At 48.2% G+C, this 14,989-nt stretch overlaps 5 protein-coding genes across 5 annotated transcripts; 4 read left to right on the top strand and 1 right to left on the bottom strand.

Annotated features, from left to right (window-relative positions):
* Window positions 1-293: 293 nt before the first annotated feature.
* Window positions 294-1,466, top strand: LY89DRAFT_598859 (deoxyhypusine synthase; the record flags this gene model as incomplete). Its single annotated transcript, XM_018210062.1, has 3 exons — window positions 294-515; window positions 566-1,345; window positions 1,392-1,466. 3 exons carry the CDS (start codon window positions 294-296, stop codon window positions 1,464-1,466), a joined length of 1,077 nt encoding a protein of 358 aa, XP_018063345.1.
* A 255-nt stretch (window positions 1,467-1,721) lies between these two features.
* On the bottom strand, window positions 1,722-3,192 carry LY89DRAFT_676365 (uncharacterized protein; the record flags this gene model as incomplete). Its single annotated transcript, XM_018213580.1, has 2 exons — window positions 1,722-2,399; window positions 2,455-3,192. 2 exons carry the CDS (start codon window positions 3,190-3,192, stop codon window positions 1,722-1,724), a joined length of 1,416 nt encoding a protein of 471 aa, XP_018063344.1.
* A 975-nt stretch (window positions 3,193-4,167) lies between these two features.
* Window positions 4,168-6,147, top strand: LY89DRAFT_690550 (cyclophilin-like protein). Its single transcript, XM_018216118.1, has one exon. The coding sequence runs from the start codon at window positions 4,224-4,226 to the stop codon at window positions 5,856-5,858; it is 1,635 nt and encodes a 544-aa protein (XP_018063343.1). The 5' UTR covers window positions 4,168-4,223; the 3' UTR covers window positions 5,859-6,147.
* Window positions 6,148-7,086: 939 nt separating this feature from the next.
* On the top strand, window positions 7,087-9,277 carry LY89DRAFT_741287 (uncharacterized protein; the record flags this gene model as incomplete). Its single annotated transcript, XM_018220686.1, has 2 exons — window positions 7,087-7,565; window positions 7,621-9,277. The coding sequence occupies 2 exons, from the start codon at window positions 7,087-7,089 to the stop codon at window positions 9,275-9,277; spliced, it is 2,136 nt and encodes a 711-aa protein (XP_018063342.1).
* A 2,534-nt stretch (window positions 9,278-11,811) lies between these two features.
* On the top strand, window positions 11,812-12,972 carry LY89DRAFT_676362 (uncharacterized protein; the record flags this gene model as incomplete). The annotated part of the gene is made up of 1 exon (XM_018213579.1): window positions 11,812-12,972. The coding sequence occupies one exon, from the start codon at window positions 11,812-11,814 to the stop codon at window positions 12,970-12,972; it is 1,161 nt and encodes a 386-aa protein (XP_018063341.1).
* Between the last annotated feature and the right edge of the window lie 2,017 nt (window positions 12,973-14,989).

Raw genomic sequence — 14,989 nt, 5'->3', positions numbered from 1 at the left:
ACCGTGCGGGAGCTTGCAGGTCGCTTCGCCCTATGACAAACTTTTCAGGATCAACTTCGAAGACAAAGACATCATCAGCTCCATTGCGTCAAGGATATATCAAAACTTCAAAATCGTGGTCTCTCTGTATATCCAAGAGGTACAACCTCGGACAGCGGTAGGATCGGCTTTCAACTGCTTACATAGTCTTTCAATAGCAAGCAAGTTTTTTCAAGCTTCGGCTCTGTCCTGCAAACCAATGCAGGTGCAACTGCATTTCATATTCCCCTCTTCCCAAAAGTCCAAGTTTCAGTATGAATACCTCAGACAAACAGGGGGCACCTCCTTCCACAGTGACGGATGCCGTCCTGGTCCCTTCAAATGAAATGCCGAGAGATGCCCAGAAAGTCGAAGAGCTGGATTTCAACAAGTTTGCTGGACGACCAATCACTGTTGATGACCTGATGAGTGGAATGAATTACATGGGGTTCCAAGCAAGCTCAATAGGAGAAGCAGTGCGAATTATCAATGGCATGGTATAGCCCTTGTTTCGCCTGAGACAGACATCAGCACTAACCAATCCTAGAGAGCATGGCAAGATCCAGAAACTGGTGATAAGACCACCATCTTTCTTGGTTATACGTCGAACCTTATTTCTTCCGGCCTTCGAGGCACCCTCCGTTATCTAGCTCAGCACAAACATATTTCAGCTATTGTGACCACGGCTGGCGGCATCGAGGAAGACCTTATCAAATGTCTTGGAGATACATACATGGGCTCGTTCTCCACACCCGGAGCTGAACTCCGGAGCAAAGGTCTCAACCGAATTGGGAATCTCATTGTCCCCAATAACAATTACTGCCTGTTCGAAGATTGGGTTGTCCCTATTCTAGACAAAATGTTGGAAGAGCAGGAAGCAAGCAAAAGCACAGATGAGCCCATCAACTGGACACCTTCGAAAGTCATCCAGCGACTTGGGAAGGAGATCAACGACGAACGCTCTGTCTATTACTGGGCATACAAGAACGACATCCCTGTGTTCTGCCCTGCACTCACAGATGGAAGTCTGGGAGACATGCTGTACTTTCATACTTTCAAAGCCTCGCCTTTACAGCTGAAGATTGACATTGTCGAGGACATTCGAAAAATCAACACTATTGCTGTGCGTGCTAAGAGAGCAGGGATGATCATCCTAGGAGGCGGAGTTGTGAAACACCATGTTGCCAACGCTTGCTTGATGAGAAACGGTGCAGAGAGTGCAGTATACATCAATACAGCGCAAGAATTTGACGGGAGCGATGCTGGTGCTAGACCTGATGAAGCTGTCAGCTGGGGGAAGATCAAGGTTGGAGCTGATAGTGTGAAGGTATGTTGTTATCAAATTGCTTAGACATCACTAACCTAAAATTCAGGTTTACGTCGAGGCAACGGCTTGCTTCCCGTTGATTGTTGCTGCAACATTCGCAAAGGACGCAAGTAAACCTTGAGAACCCCACCTGCCTATCGCACTTCACAAATGTCAAAAATCATGACCTTAAGGGCAGATGACCGTTTAGATCACTTCCCGTGAGCTTGTAAGAGCCCATTTCAAGATGCATAGCTTTTCAAAGAAATAGAAAAACATGCTTATTTGACTGACTGCCCAATACTGCGCCCCCGAATTACCCGCTACTTAAGAATATACGCAGCAATTCCCAAACCCTGCTTTCGAGAGTGTTCACCATAAACCTACACCTCGCTACTCAGTACATCTTGGCCTCCTCCGAAACCCTCTGCCTTTTTTGTTCACGACGAGGGTGTGCACCCGATCCAGTATCGCGATGCTTGGCTGGACTCCGCTGCTCCAAGCTTGGTTGATCTATTACTGCCTCAGCACCTTGACCTTCTCTTTGCAGGATCTCGGTATGACGATGCATCAGTCTCTGTACTTCCAGGTCCCACATCACTTGTCCCCGACTTTCCAGATATTCGTGGGGCGTTTGCTTCGTAGGTCTAAATGAGATCGCGCGGAAATATTCGTTCTCTTTGGGAGCAATCGCCATATTGTCGTGGACAGGTATTGGATAGTCATCGACCGGAGACCTTTCGATACGTCGTCTTGTAAAGCCTGGTCTATTCTCGTCTGGTACGTCGTTGTCCGAATGTTCCAACTCTGGGAGATTCTCGCCCACGGAATAAAATTCCCGAGCTCGAGCCTTGACTTCCTTGTCGTTGTATCCAGATCCCTTATGAAGGATCACCCGGCGTCTGTAGTTTCTGCTGAGTCTAAGTTGTGGTCCTGTGGCCGAATTTCGGAATGGAGTTGTTCTAAGAGAAGATTGCTGAGGTGATCGGTGTAGGATGTTGTGGTTACTCTCTGCAAGTAGAGCTCGGCCAGTGCTTGAAGGCTCCTTGCTCGTAGCAGCTGCTTGAGCACGTATCTGCCCCCGCTCCAGGTCAGAGACCGCTGGCTTCATGACATTGGTCATAACGTACCGAAGGAGCATATTCGACCGTCACCGCTGTCATACAGCCATATTGATCATACTTTGGACTCGCTTCCGGCGTCGGTGTCTCCGAAGGCGACTTCTCTGGGGAGCTCCCTGCGAGTTCAGTCAGAGTCATCGTCACTTCAATCTCAGATTGAGACCAGCGAGCGTGACCAAGTTCTGCAGAAGGGTGTCCGTGAGCTCCTCCCAAAGTTTGATCTTGAGAGTCACTATGCATAACTTCTTCTGTGGCTGATTGCTTCGAAGCTTGATCCCTTTGTAGCTCGCGTTCCTTTGCTTTTGCTTCTGCTGATCTCTTGCTTCCTTTTCCACCCATGTCGATTCCAGCACGGAGGGCAACCAACAAGCAGACTGGGCAACTCAAAAGATTGCCTGGAATGATTTCTTCGCTCTGATAACGGCAGTTCCGGTTAGAGCATTTGGGGAGATCGTTCCGAGAGTCGACGTCAGATATGGTGTCGTCGTCAGAGTTGTAGTCGGGGTCGGCAGAAGACCATAGATCAGGACTGCTGTGATTGCGGCAGTCACTGACACTATCGCTCCTTCCTTCTTCCGTCGTGCGACGACCCGATGGTACGTAAGGTGGACGAGGAACTTCCATCCCGGTTATCTCCTGTTGGTATTGGATTTCTGCGTCTATTCCAGCTACAATGAAAATCTTTCTTGCTTCGATATCTTTGACAGCGATTCCAGTGGCGGAGGATAGAGGCACTCTAGACGCCATGGTGAAGGTCAATGGCGACTGCCTTTTTGGTTATGCCCAGGTCGATCGCAAGGTTCGCTTTGTTGGAGGCTGCGAACAGATGCTTTTATACTGCTGTGTGCTTTGGTCGATCCTCTAGAGTAGAGCGATGTAGTGATATGTCGAAGAAATTCGAATTCTTTGCGCTGCTATATTCTCCTTCCAAGACTGGAAGCCTTCAGGGAGATTACACGAAGCTTATATGTACAGAGTAAATCCTGGTCGAATTATGTTGTTCAAATCTCTTCGAAAGTATGCGATCGGTGGATTGTAATACTTGCGCAGGTAAAGATTTGTGTGCGGACTTGGGCTTTTAAAGAGAAAACAAAACTACCTAGCTAAAGTGATAGTTTGGTTGGGTCTAAGTATCTTTTACTAACCTCCTTAGGTAGACTTCACCTTCAATGGTCGGAACACCAATAACAGTGGTGTATTGGTGCTCCAGGAGAGAAGATAAGTGCAAGACTGTGCGATTGGAATACTGTGTCTTCAATTTGGTGAAGGTATTGGTTGGCTCACGGGCTCAAGCAGGAAGTGGAAGGTGGATGTAGATATGAGGCAAAGAAGGCGATCTGGAGAAGGATTTACTTGGGGATTCATGGAGCTTCAATCGAAAATACTCTTCCTTCATTGTATTTACACGTCTTTCCTTCTGATTCTTAATCATAGGAGATTGACATTCACTGCCAGGAACAAATTCTTTCCTTCCTGGTCGCCAGATGGTTCCTAGACAGCCATCTAGTAACTCTCATATAAATTGTATCGTAGAGGAGCTGTCAACTACAGCCTCTTGAAATTTAACGGACATCTAGAAAATTCACACTTCTTTACATATTTACAGCCTGCTTCTTCGCAATAGAAATTAAAATTCCATGCTGGGAAGCATAACACGTGACCACGTGAATGTAAATAATTTTGGAGTTTTTCAGCCTCGCACTGATCATTTCTACACCACGCCGCGCCACCTCACAAAAGCTTCTCGGACCTCATTAACTTGCAGGTCTAGAATCAAAATGTCGTCCCTTTACAATCTCGAACCTCAACCCACCGCTTCCTGCATTCTCCACACCACCGCCGGCGACGTTTCCCTCGAGCTCTGGGCACAACAGATTCCCTTGACGTGTCGCAACTTTTTGCAGCTGTGTCTCGATGGCTACTACGATAACACGATCTTTCACCGACTTGTACCAGGCTTCATCATACAAGGTGGCGATCCAACAGGTACGGGCGCGGGCGGCGAGAGCATTTACGATGGAGGACAATATGCAGAGGCGCGAGAGGAGCATGGTATATGGCCTATGGAGGAGAGGAGAGGAAAGAACGCCGGCGCACATGGAGTGGGGTTCAAGGATGAATTTCACAGCAGGATTAAGTTCAATCGGAGAGGACTGCTAGGGATGGCGAATGAGGGACCGGATTCGAATGGGAGTCAATTCTTTATTACGCTGGGTGATACACCAGAGCTTCAGGGCAAGAACACGTTGTTTGGGAGAGTGGAAGGAGACACAATCTACAATGTTGCGAGGATGGGGGAGATGGAGGTGGGGGACGATGATAGGCCTTTGTATCCGCCGAAGATCACGAATGTGGAAGTTTTGGTCAATCCTTTCAAGGATATGGCCAGGAGGGCAAGAACTGCACCTCTGGTTCAACAACCTAAGGCGACGGGCGACAAGAAGAAAAAGAGGAAGGCTGGGAAGCAGTTACTAAGCTTTGGCGGTGATGAAGGAGATGGCGAGGAGGCGGCTCCTGTAGTCAAGAAAGCGAAGTTTGACACCAGAATTGTGGTAGACAACGAGAACGAGGAACCTCCACCGCCACCAAAAGCCAAAGCATCAGCTAAGACTCTCGAGAAGAAGAAAATCAAGGCTCCCTCGCCGGAATCGTCACCAGAACCTAGATCAGCACCCGAACCTCCGATATCGATTCCAAACCGGCCTGCTAAAGCTGCAGCTCGGCCAGCCTCATCTTCCCCAGAACCAGAACCAGTCCAAAAAGTATCCTCGCTCTTAGATCGGACAAATGCCCAGATTGCAGAGCTCAAAGCATCCATGAAAAGGAATGTTCAGACAGCCCCGGTACCAGAAAAGAAGAAATCGGTGCTGGAAACAATGATTCCTAGAACATCTGTTCGGGGTAGAAAACGACATCCTGGAGAAAGTGCTCCTACGGATCAACGAACTCTGGATCTTCTGAAAGCATTTCAATCCCGGCTAGATCAAGCTCCACCAGAAAAAGAGGTTTTAAAGACTGAGCCAGTTCTGGAGAATGAGGATCACAAAGATGATACAGCTGGTGATGAAGAAGAAGCTACGCTATGTGATCTCCATTTCATTGTAGAATGTCAATCGTGTAAGAAATGGGACACACAAGGTGATGGAGATAAGGAAGAAGACGAGGATGATATCGGCTGGATGTCCCATGCTCTGTCCTTCAAGGAGGATAAGCTAGGCAAAGACCTCTCCTACAGAAAGAAGGCAGAAGAGGAGCTTGTGGTTATTGACCCAAGAGAGAAAGCTAAGACTTTGAAAGAGGAAAAGAGGGCACAGAGAGAAGCTAAAGCAGGTGGTTCTGGCCGTGCTTGGGATCAAGCAAGGAATGATAAGTTGGCAAGATCATCTGCTTTGGCTGGGAGGGGGGCCAAGTGAAATGAAAAGAGGAGTTGAAAACATCGCTCGTCTAATACGACTTGGGATAATGGAGATGCAAAGGACAGTGCTCGAGGATAACACAGCATTTGACATCTGACATTGTAGGAAGGAGGTCTAATGACGATCATACCACACTAGTTGGGCAAGAAGGGTGGCTTGGCTGCAGTGCTATTCGTCACCCTTGGATATTTCTTGGGGATTGAAGTAGGTATCCGCCCATGGTACGCCTGGTCAGATCTTACAAGGATGTGTCCAAACAGATATACCCCTCCATATTCCAAGCCTGTGAATGAATGAATTACTTTCTTTCTCTATATGATTCAAAGTGAGCCAAAAGAACTCCTAGACATGTTTGAGAGGATGAGACGTTATCATGAATAGATAAACGACTTTGCTTCACAAGGGTATAGTCTGCAACAATAATATCTGATGTATTATGTATCATTGACCGAGGCTGGCGGGATATACGAGGCTGGCGAGGCTGTGATTAGCTCAGCATTTTAAGAGGGGATGTGCGGCGATGATTGGCTGATCTGGCTTCTAGATTGACAAGTTGACCGATTTCCTGATATGGGATTTCGACGTCAGAAAATAAACATCCAAAAATCATTCCACGCCTCGCATCAACATCAACGCAACAATACCTTCACTTACTGCATATTGCTGCATGATGAACACTTCGTCAATCACCTGAAGGCCTTCTTGGACTCCTGAAACGATCTTCACAGCCTGCAAAGGATTTGAAAACATCGAAACTGCCGTACAATCGACGAGCCGACCTGCAGGATCCCGAACCCTCCGCATTGATCGATCGACCGCCATTCTTTCGCGAAGCAAGTCTCAAATCTTTGTCCAGGACAATAGACCGCTGGTTAGAAGATTCTCAAGACATTCAGCTTTGGCCATCGCATTCTCTTTGATACCCTGGGCGCTGTCACACATTTAAGCCGGCCTTCTATCATATCTTCCTCAGAGCACCATCTGCGCAACTCTTGCGGAACCCAGAATCAGCCCGATCGAAAAGCAATCTACGCGCCCGGGGATACACACAAGTTGTGCCAGAGTCTCGAAGTTTTGGTCAAGCAGGAAGCCTAAAGTGGCTAGGAAGGCTGCAGCCAGCCTCGACGCCTGGATAGCCTCATCCAACATCTGCCACGCCAGCGAGGACAGTCCTACACACAAGCTATAATCTTGACCGCAACATCAGAGTTGCATGTACCGTCATATGCCTCCTATCAACCCCAGGAAAAGACCTGCGCCAGGATCATCTCCCGCCTTCCAGACCTCACAAATGCCCCAGTCATATACTGCAGCCAGCCAGGTGTCGAATCCCGAGCTTTTGAGGTGGAATCAGCAACCCGACAACGCAGCCTACCCAGACCCGGCCTTCAATATGAATAATTACAGCACGAATGGGTTGTCGCAAGCTCCCTTTGATCAGTCTATCCCAGCATCGTCAACTCAACTCGCACGCCGGCCAATCAACCGTCAGCTTGTTCCAACAGGTCAACGAGGGACATTTGAAACCTCCGATACTTCTTGGGCCCAGTTCGGAGAAGATCCTATGTTGGATACAACACATGTCAATGGTGCGCTGGAAGAGAATGATAACATTGAGCTGCTCGAAGAGCGCGCCCAGTTGGCGAAGAGAGATGCGCAATCGAAGCGAAAACAAATCCCTCCGTTTGTGCAGAAACTAAGCAGGTAAGCGTCTCCTTGAAGGGCCTGTATGTTTGCTTGCTGACTCGTGTCCCACCAGCTTTCTCGACAAGTCCGAAAACACAGATCTCATACGATGGTCCGATCGAGGCGACTCGTTTGTTGTACTGGACGAGGACGAGTTTGCGAAGACCTTGATACCTGAGTTATTCAAGCACAACAATTATGCATCTTTCGTCCGACAACTGAACATGTATGGATTCCATAAGCGGGTGGGGCTGTCAGACAATTCGATGAAAGCCAGTGAGCGGAAGAATAAGAGTCCCAGCGAATACTACAATCCCTACTTCAAGCGCGGACATCCCAACCTATTGTGGCTGATCAACAAGCCAAAGGGTGGTGGTAACAAGGGCAAGAAGTCCAGAGTGAAAAATGAGGATGATGGAGACAGTGATGATGATGGAAAGGATGTCGAGGAGGTCTACGGAAACAATGTCCAGGCATCCCGAGCGCTTTCTGCAGCACCAGAGTCTGGCCCTCTGCAGCGAAGAGATGTTGCAATACTTCAAAACCAACTCGCAGAGATCCAGAAGCAACAAGGCGCTATCACCAATGCCATACAACGATTACGGAAAGATCACAATCAATTATACCAACAGTCTATAGCTTTCCAGAACCTCCACGATCGACACGAAAACTCCATCAATGCCATCCTCACCTTCCTCGCAACAGTATACAACAGGAGCTTGGACGGTCAGGGGCCCCAGAACATTGCGCAGATGTTCAATGCTGGTATACCTCACGCCGAGCAACAACATCAGGGAAGCGTGGTAGATATTGGAGATGTCACAAACCAACCACAACAGAATCCAGGGAGCATGAGTCCAAGTCCGCATCGAAGAACTCAGCGCTTACTCATGGCACCTCCAAGTGCTGGAGGACGAGCTACAACTGCCTCCCCAGCTGCTTCGACTCCACAAACACAAGGCTACTCAAATACGCCTCAGCCAGTGATAGAGGAGCTCTTCGACACCTCTCCCGCGGATACGACTCAGATGACTCCCGATCCTCCTCGTCAACCTCAGCACAATATGATGATGAACATTATCAACAATACAAACTCCCAAAGTCGAACCAACAATGGGGCCATGGAATTCCCGGAAATGCTGTCCCACTTCGAAAACTCCAATGGCAACTCTCCTCTCACTTCCGAACAGCGCAATACAATGCTCAACATGATGGCCAGTACCTCCTCTGCGGCAGGCAACAACAATGCTCTTGTCAGCCCCATCCCTCCGCAGCCTCCTAGCTTGGAAGACCTTGGTTACACAGCGCAGGAAATCGAAGAGTTGAATCGGCTCCAGGCTGAGCAAGAAGCACGCATACAAGACATCAAAAATGTAGTTGTGCCGCTCAGTCCTTCTGGTCGCATTCCTGGGCTCGACAACGAAGACTATTTCAACGGAACCGAGTCATCTGACCCCAATGCTGCGAACCTCGATCTCGATCAATATCTTGACAACAGCGCTTTCTATACTGGAAGCAGTCCTGCACCTCATGGCGACTATTCATTCGATACTTTTGGCGAGCCTCCTGTTGGAGATAGTCATTTCGACCTTGGCATGGACGGTACAAATGACGGAGGACGAGTTGAGACAACAAATAATAGCGAAGCTGCGACTCCAGAAGATGTTATGGCCAGTCCCGAAGCCACGAACGGGTTGCGTAGTCCCACCAAGAGGCGAAGAAAGAATTGAGGATAGAGGATCAAAATTACGGCGTTATGGCTGTTGCACAACAAAAATGGAGTTTATGGACTCATTGGATGGATTGGCATTACGAAGAGATGTTTGATGAGAAGGCGAGAGTTCGTATGGGGTTTTTGCATGATGGTCTACGACGTATTTTGATACCTAGACTGGCGTTTTTGGAGGTGGTTTAGATAGGTGGTGGCTTTCAACATAGTCTTCTCAAAGGACTGATGTAGAGCATTTGATAGAGAAAATCGAGTCCCATTTTCTTTTGCATGTCTGACATTTCTATCTGTGTTCGAACTATATGCCTTGCTGAAGTGATGCGCAAGAAAAATGTTTACTCAAATGCTGGAGCGGCGAGGAGATGACGGAGATTGAGAAATGTATCGCAAGCAGAAAATGTGCGTCCTCAAAAACCAATCTCTGTAGCTACCTCTCGACTTAGAATTCCTCCTTCTCCCCAGCTCACCTGCATCTACTCCATAAATCTATTTGCCTGCTCCCTTCATGCACTCGCAGCCGATCATCTGATCGGCAAAGAAAGGGGTGAGGTGTCTGACTCAGCGTTCGCCAAGGATCTATTTAGACGAGGAGACGACATCCGTTCTTGGATTCAGGGGTTTTGAATCGGAAAGGTGAAATTTTGAGGTAGAAGAGAAGCATTTTCAAGGGAAATCGTATTCCTTGTCAGAAAGCCCGTTTTTCCTGCGTGGAACATATGGGGCTGGATTTGGGGAAAACGGGAAGTGAGAAACGTGGAATCTTTGTCGTTGGAGAAGAGATGCTCTGAGCGAGGAAAATTGAGATTTTGAATCTTGAGAAAGAGGAAGTGCTGGTAAACCATTTCAAGAGGCCTTTGGGGAGAATTTTGTGGGAAAGGGCTGGTTTGGAGGTAGCTCTTGGAGCTGAAGAAACTGGGAACCTGAGGAATTATCTTGCCATTTGCTGAGAAGTCGAACAATGAACTCCTCTTAATGTCTGCCTGGCTTCAGGAAATCGTTTTGGGGTTTGCAGTCGGAGGCTGTTGCGGAAAGCTTGGATTGTGCTTACCTGATACTCAAAATCCGCTCACCTGTCTCGTCTCCAGCTTGCTCATCCAGAATATGTATTCATGGTTCCTCCTAGCGATCTTTGAGCTTGGAGATACATTGTGATATCTGGAAAAGCTGGAAATTCAAGCTTTTCGCTGCTCAATGAATTTTGCTCTCAGTCTCGGCTCCCAAGGTGGCTGGATGTCCAGAAACTGCCGAAACCTCGTATATATGCTTACCTAAGCTCAAGACGAGCTTTTTGCAGTTCCCAAGACGCAATTTCCCGACGTACAAGCCTCTACTCAGAGACATAAACTTGATTTCGATGATTCATGGTCCTCAAGAGCTTGACTCACTTTTTGGAAGCTTCTAGGGAAGCTTATGCAGCTCCTATTGGCTTGTTGTGACCTTCGAACTCTCACTCCTAGCGTGAAATCTCATCCTGAGTCCGCTGTCGCTGGATCACCTCTAAAAATAGCACAGGAAGGAACTACTGAGGCCCTCACGATGATTTGCTGCCCACTCAGGTAGTGGGGCTTGAAAGGGAGACGAGTGACGGTGAAAGTCTCCCAAGGGGAAGCTTCGATCGGACGCGGAGAGAGCGTGCTTTCTGCATATCATCACTGAAGTGATTTGCCTTTGAAGAGGCTCGTGGGGAGGCTGAAAGAGTGTATTCGGCTTTTAGGCGAGGGCTGAAGGCAGGAATTTCGTCCCATCTGATTTCGTGGGATCATCTGTGATTGTGTGATCATGATCTCGTAAGCTTGGAGGACATACAGCTCGGCATTGGCTGGCTGTGTAGCTGCGGAATTCTGCACATACAGACCATGATGGCTTGGAGAATCAGGCAGACTTATTGACCCTCTCGTCGCCCCTTCAGATCTGGTCTGATGAGACCTTCTCCTATTTGGGATAGCTGTCGAAGTGGGACTTTGAATTTGGACGGTAGCGAAGAAAGGCGTTCGATTCACCCTTTCCCGAAGGAGAGTGCTTAAATCAATGGGTCGACTCTTCCAGCGGTAAATCGGTCAGGATGGTCCTCTGCATTGCGCTCAGTTTGAGCTGCCAATCATGAAAATCAGGTAGATATCTGTATTCAGAAATCAGAGGGCACTGCCAATGCGGCGGGAAAGCGTATAGGTCAGTATATCAGCCACACCTAGAGAGTGGGAGGGGTAACGAGGAAAACGATGGGTCGTAGAAAAACAAGACCTAATTGCCATCGGCCCTCCATAGCGCCTGCCCTCAAAAAGCGTGAGCATCTGTGGTCTTTGGTGTCATGACGATATCCCCAAACCCAGTTAGTGCGAACTCAGAAAACATATTTCTTCCCCGTTCCCCTCAGTCGCTCTTGCTGCATGCAAGTATATTGACGGCCCATGTACGTTAGTGACCAGTGCCTGTCGCAAACATCAACTTACCAGGCTTATCACATTCAACAACCCACACTCGCTACATTCTATCGATAATTGTTGCATCCTTATTTGCAAGAAACCTCTGTATATCATGCGAGGCGGGTCGAGCTCGGCCTCGTCGAGTCGTTCTATGGCGAACGCAAAGAATCGTGATCCTCCTCGCGTGAGCTTGCCGCAATGCCCTGCAGGACATGAGGAAGCTTTTTGCAAAGGACTCAAGACGATCCAAGACCAGGAGTTGAAGACGACTTGCGCATTCGGTCTCGCTGTGAGAGATCATCACGCCGTCGAGAACATGGCAGCAGAGTCGCCCGAGTCTACTGAACCAAAGATCGACAATCGGATGTCACCAGAGCCCTGCGAATACATCGATCCGAGATTGATCGACAAACGAACGGCAGCAAAGCTCCACGACGAATACCTCACTCCGAGATTGATCGACCGACTGATTTCAGGAGAGCTCCACGAACATGCCAATCCGACAAAAGACAACGAGAGCTGGCCACCAGTAGAGCTCCCCAGACACTACAGCCAAGAAGAAATCGACAGCTTGAATGATCGCTTTCCTATAGCCCCCGCCGTCAGGGCTCCAATGCCTCCTGCAAATAATATCGAAGATATAGAGAATCAACGTTGGGCGCGTCTCAAGGTCGAGGGATCATCTGATCTTTACGAACAACTCAAACTCTCGAAAGAGCTACGCAACGAATTGGACGCTTCTGGAATACTAAGCTATGTCCAAACACACTACAAGGACGACTGGAAGACGGTCGAGAGATTGCAGATCGTCCAGTTTCCTATGAATTGCGTTCGATTCAAGATTCCGAACTTGAGAGTCGAGTACACCCGCCTGGCGAACGGCTGGCTCAATTTGCAGAAGGCACACGACGCTGCCCACCATCGATCCATATTCATTCAAGCAGGATGTCTGAAGCTCCACGAGACAGAGGGTGGTAAAGTTCAACCGAATCTACCACGACGAGGCATATTTCAGGTGGATGGAGAGGCCACGAAACAATCTACAGTATCATCTGCTTCGCTTCATGAAGACTGCAACATGATTCATGGGCCTGCTGTCGTTCAAGCTGTGGCTTCGCAAGACTCTGAAGAGGATATGGACACCGACGAAGACAAGGAAGCCACTTCGGAGTTGGAGAGAAAAGGCCGGAAGCTCGGACTCCGACCGATGTCGAAAAGAGACCACGCTGGCATTGCAGCGCTGTTTGAATCAGGAGACCAAAATCTTTCTTGAAAAGAGAACACCACCGCAGTTGCTTCTCCAGAAGCCATGCTTGCCAAGGAATGCTCGAAGAATCCTCGCCCTATCGCTCTTGCAAACAACGTCTTCAACCTAGAAGACTTAGGTACCGTCCAAGCTGCTCTGCTCAGGACTCTCGATGTCTGTTGGGGTTGGATAGTTGCTTTTGTATGGGCTAGTGGCTGTGTAGAATTCGTATCTCGGCGATTGGTCGTCATATCCATGTAAATACTGTTGGAGTCTTTGGTTTGGTGTTCATGCAATGTGGATTTCGTGCTGAGGTGCTTGTATGATTGCAGAGAACGAACGATGGCGGAAAGGTGTCAGCGGTTCGACGATCGTCCAGGATCGTCGTCACCGGTTGAACATTGTGTTGAGACACTTTGAGGATGCTGTTCTCTTGCCATTCCTTCAAGCATTTGTTGTCGTCGATGAGATTGTGTTCTTGGGATATCGTCGCGATTGTCTTGTGTTGGCAGGGTTGGCTCCGATCCCTTCATGGCTTCGTTGCAGCCTCCCTCCTACCTAGAGCTCTTGATAATGTATGTTTTTCTTGGTATCTCGATTCTGCAGTGACCGGCAAACTGGTGATTTCGTGCATTGAGTCGAGGTGACGTTAAAATTGAATTTGACGTTGCGGTCGGCTAATGTACAGGGATCATGTAGTCTACCCGTCGGTGATAACGCCCCCTTTCAGCCCTCGCTTCACAACGTCGCTACCACTTAAGGTAGACAAAGCCAAATTGGAATACAAAGATCTTGAAGCTTTTGAACTTGAGGTAATAGTTCTTCTGCGGGGCTTAACCTCAACCTTAGTGCGGCTGGGCTTCTGTTTCCCAGTCTTTGACATGCATGTCGTCGACCGTTCTTGGCAATGAAGAAAAGGGGAGTCTCCGCGTCTTTCCCCTTCTTTGCCATGAGGGTGGGAATACCTCTCCGGCAAGTCTCAACCTCAACTTCGGTATAGTCAAGCTTCTGTCCCAAGAACTGAGGCATTAGTCTTTGACATGCATGTCTTGGACCGTTCTCGGCAACGAAGTTACTCGGAGATGGTGTGTCTTCCCCGCTCTTGCCATGAGAGTCAAGGCAACAAATGAAAAGAGGATGTCTCGACTCGCTCAAGGGAGGTAATGATGGTTTGGTCTTGTTCGTGGCATCAAGGTAGAGTTCTGGGAGTGTGATTGAGATGTGGGAGGGGTGGATCGCTTCGTCCATAAGCGAGGATTTTGGAGAAGAGCATGAGAACTCGGTTGCTTAATTTGAAAAGATTCAGGTATATTCAAGAGCCTATGTATACATACCTCAAAATCATATAGTAATATCTGAATTTTGAATTTATATCTGTGTTTCCTAGTTCTTACCCGAGCCGCATACCATGCCCCTACCCGGAGTTTTAGTTCGTTGAACTCTGACTTAAAATGAACCAGTACTGTTAATTCGAACAGTCTGACAGGTAAGTAGTGAGTATGCCATTGATAGATAACCTTCATCAACAACGCCATAAGTCCTTTCAATTTTTTGATCTCTACTCGCACAGACTTCCGTGCCTGAACACAGATGAGAGCAACGCCAACGCTCTACGAACCTATCTTATCAGATACAGGGGACAATCAGTGAAGCGCACCGCAGATCAAAGGAAATCTCTATGAATGCATCGCATTTGTGCGTGCAATCACCAAAGTGCATTTGTGACTGCCGTGTCCACATCTGGTACCTGGCTCGTGAGCATACAGATCAGGCACAATGTGATTGTCATGATCTTGAAACAACTGCCCAGGTATGTAACGTCAGGAGTCGCATCACATGATATGCATGACTTAAAGAGCTCGAGACTCTCCGACTCTCCGTCAAGTTCCGATCCGGGATCGAGTCTGAAAACACTCGATATTGATTCGGGAAGCCAATCAAGTTGTTTCCTGTCCAAATCACTTTCTCCGGACATATGATATGTAACAAAAGAAGGAGAACGGCATGCTTACCAACATTCATACCCGAGGAAGAGCGCCGAGTT

This window comes from Mollisia scopiformis (assembly GCF_001500285.1).
Source record: "Mollisia scopiformis unplaced genomic scaffold LY89scaffold_30, whole genome shotgun sequence".
In the NCBI taxonomy this organism is placed as follows: Eukaryota; Fungi; Ascomycota; class Leotiomycetes; order Helotiales; family Mollisiaceae; genus Mollisia; species Mollisia scopiformis.
The sequence above is the reverse complement of the archived record's forward strand: the minus strand, read 5'-3'. Positions and strand labels throughout refer to the sequence as shown.

Bases quoted from the DNA above. Each gene is read 5' to 3' on its own strand.
- LY89DRAFT_690550 (XM_018216118.1), top strand. From the start codon at position 4,224: ATGTCGTCCCTTTACAATCTCGAACCTCAACCCACCGCTTCCTGCATT.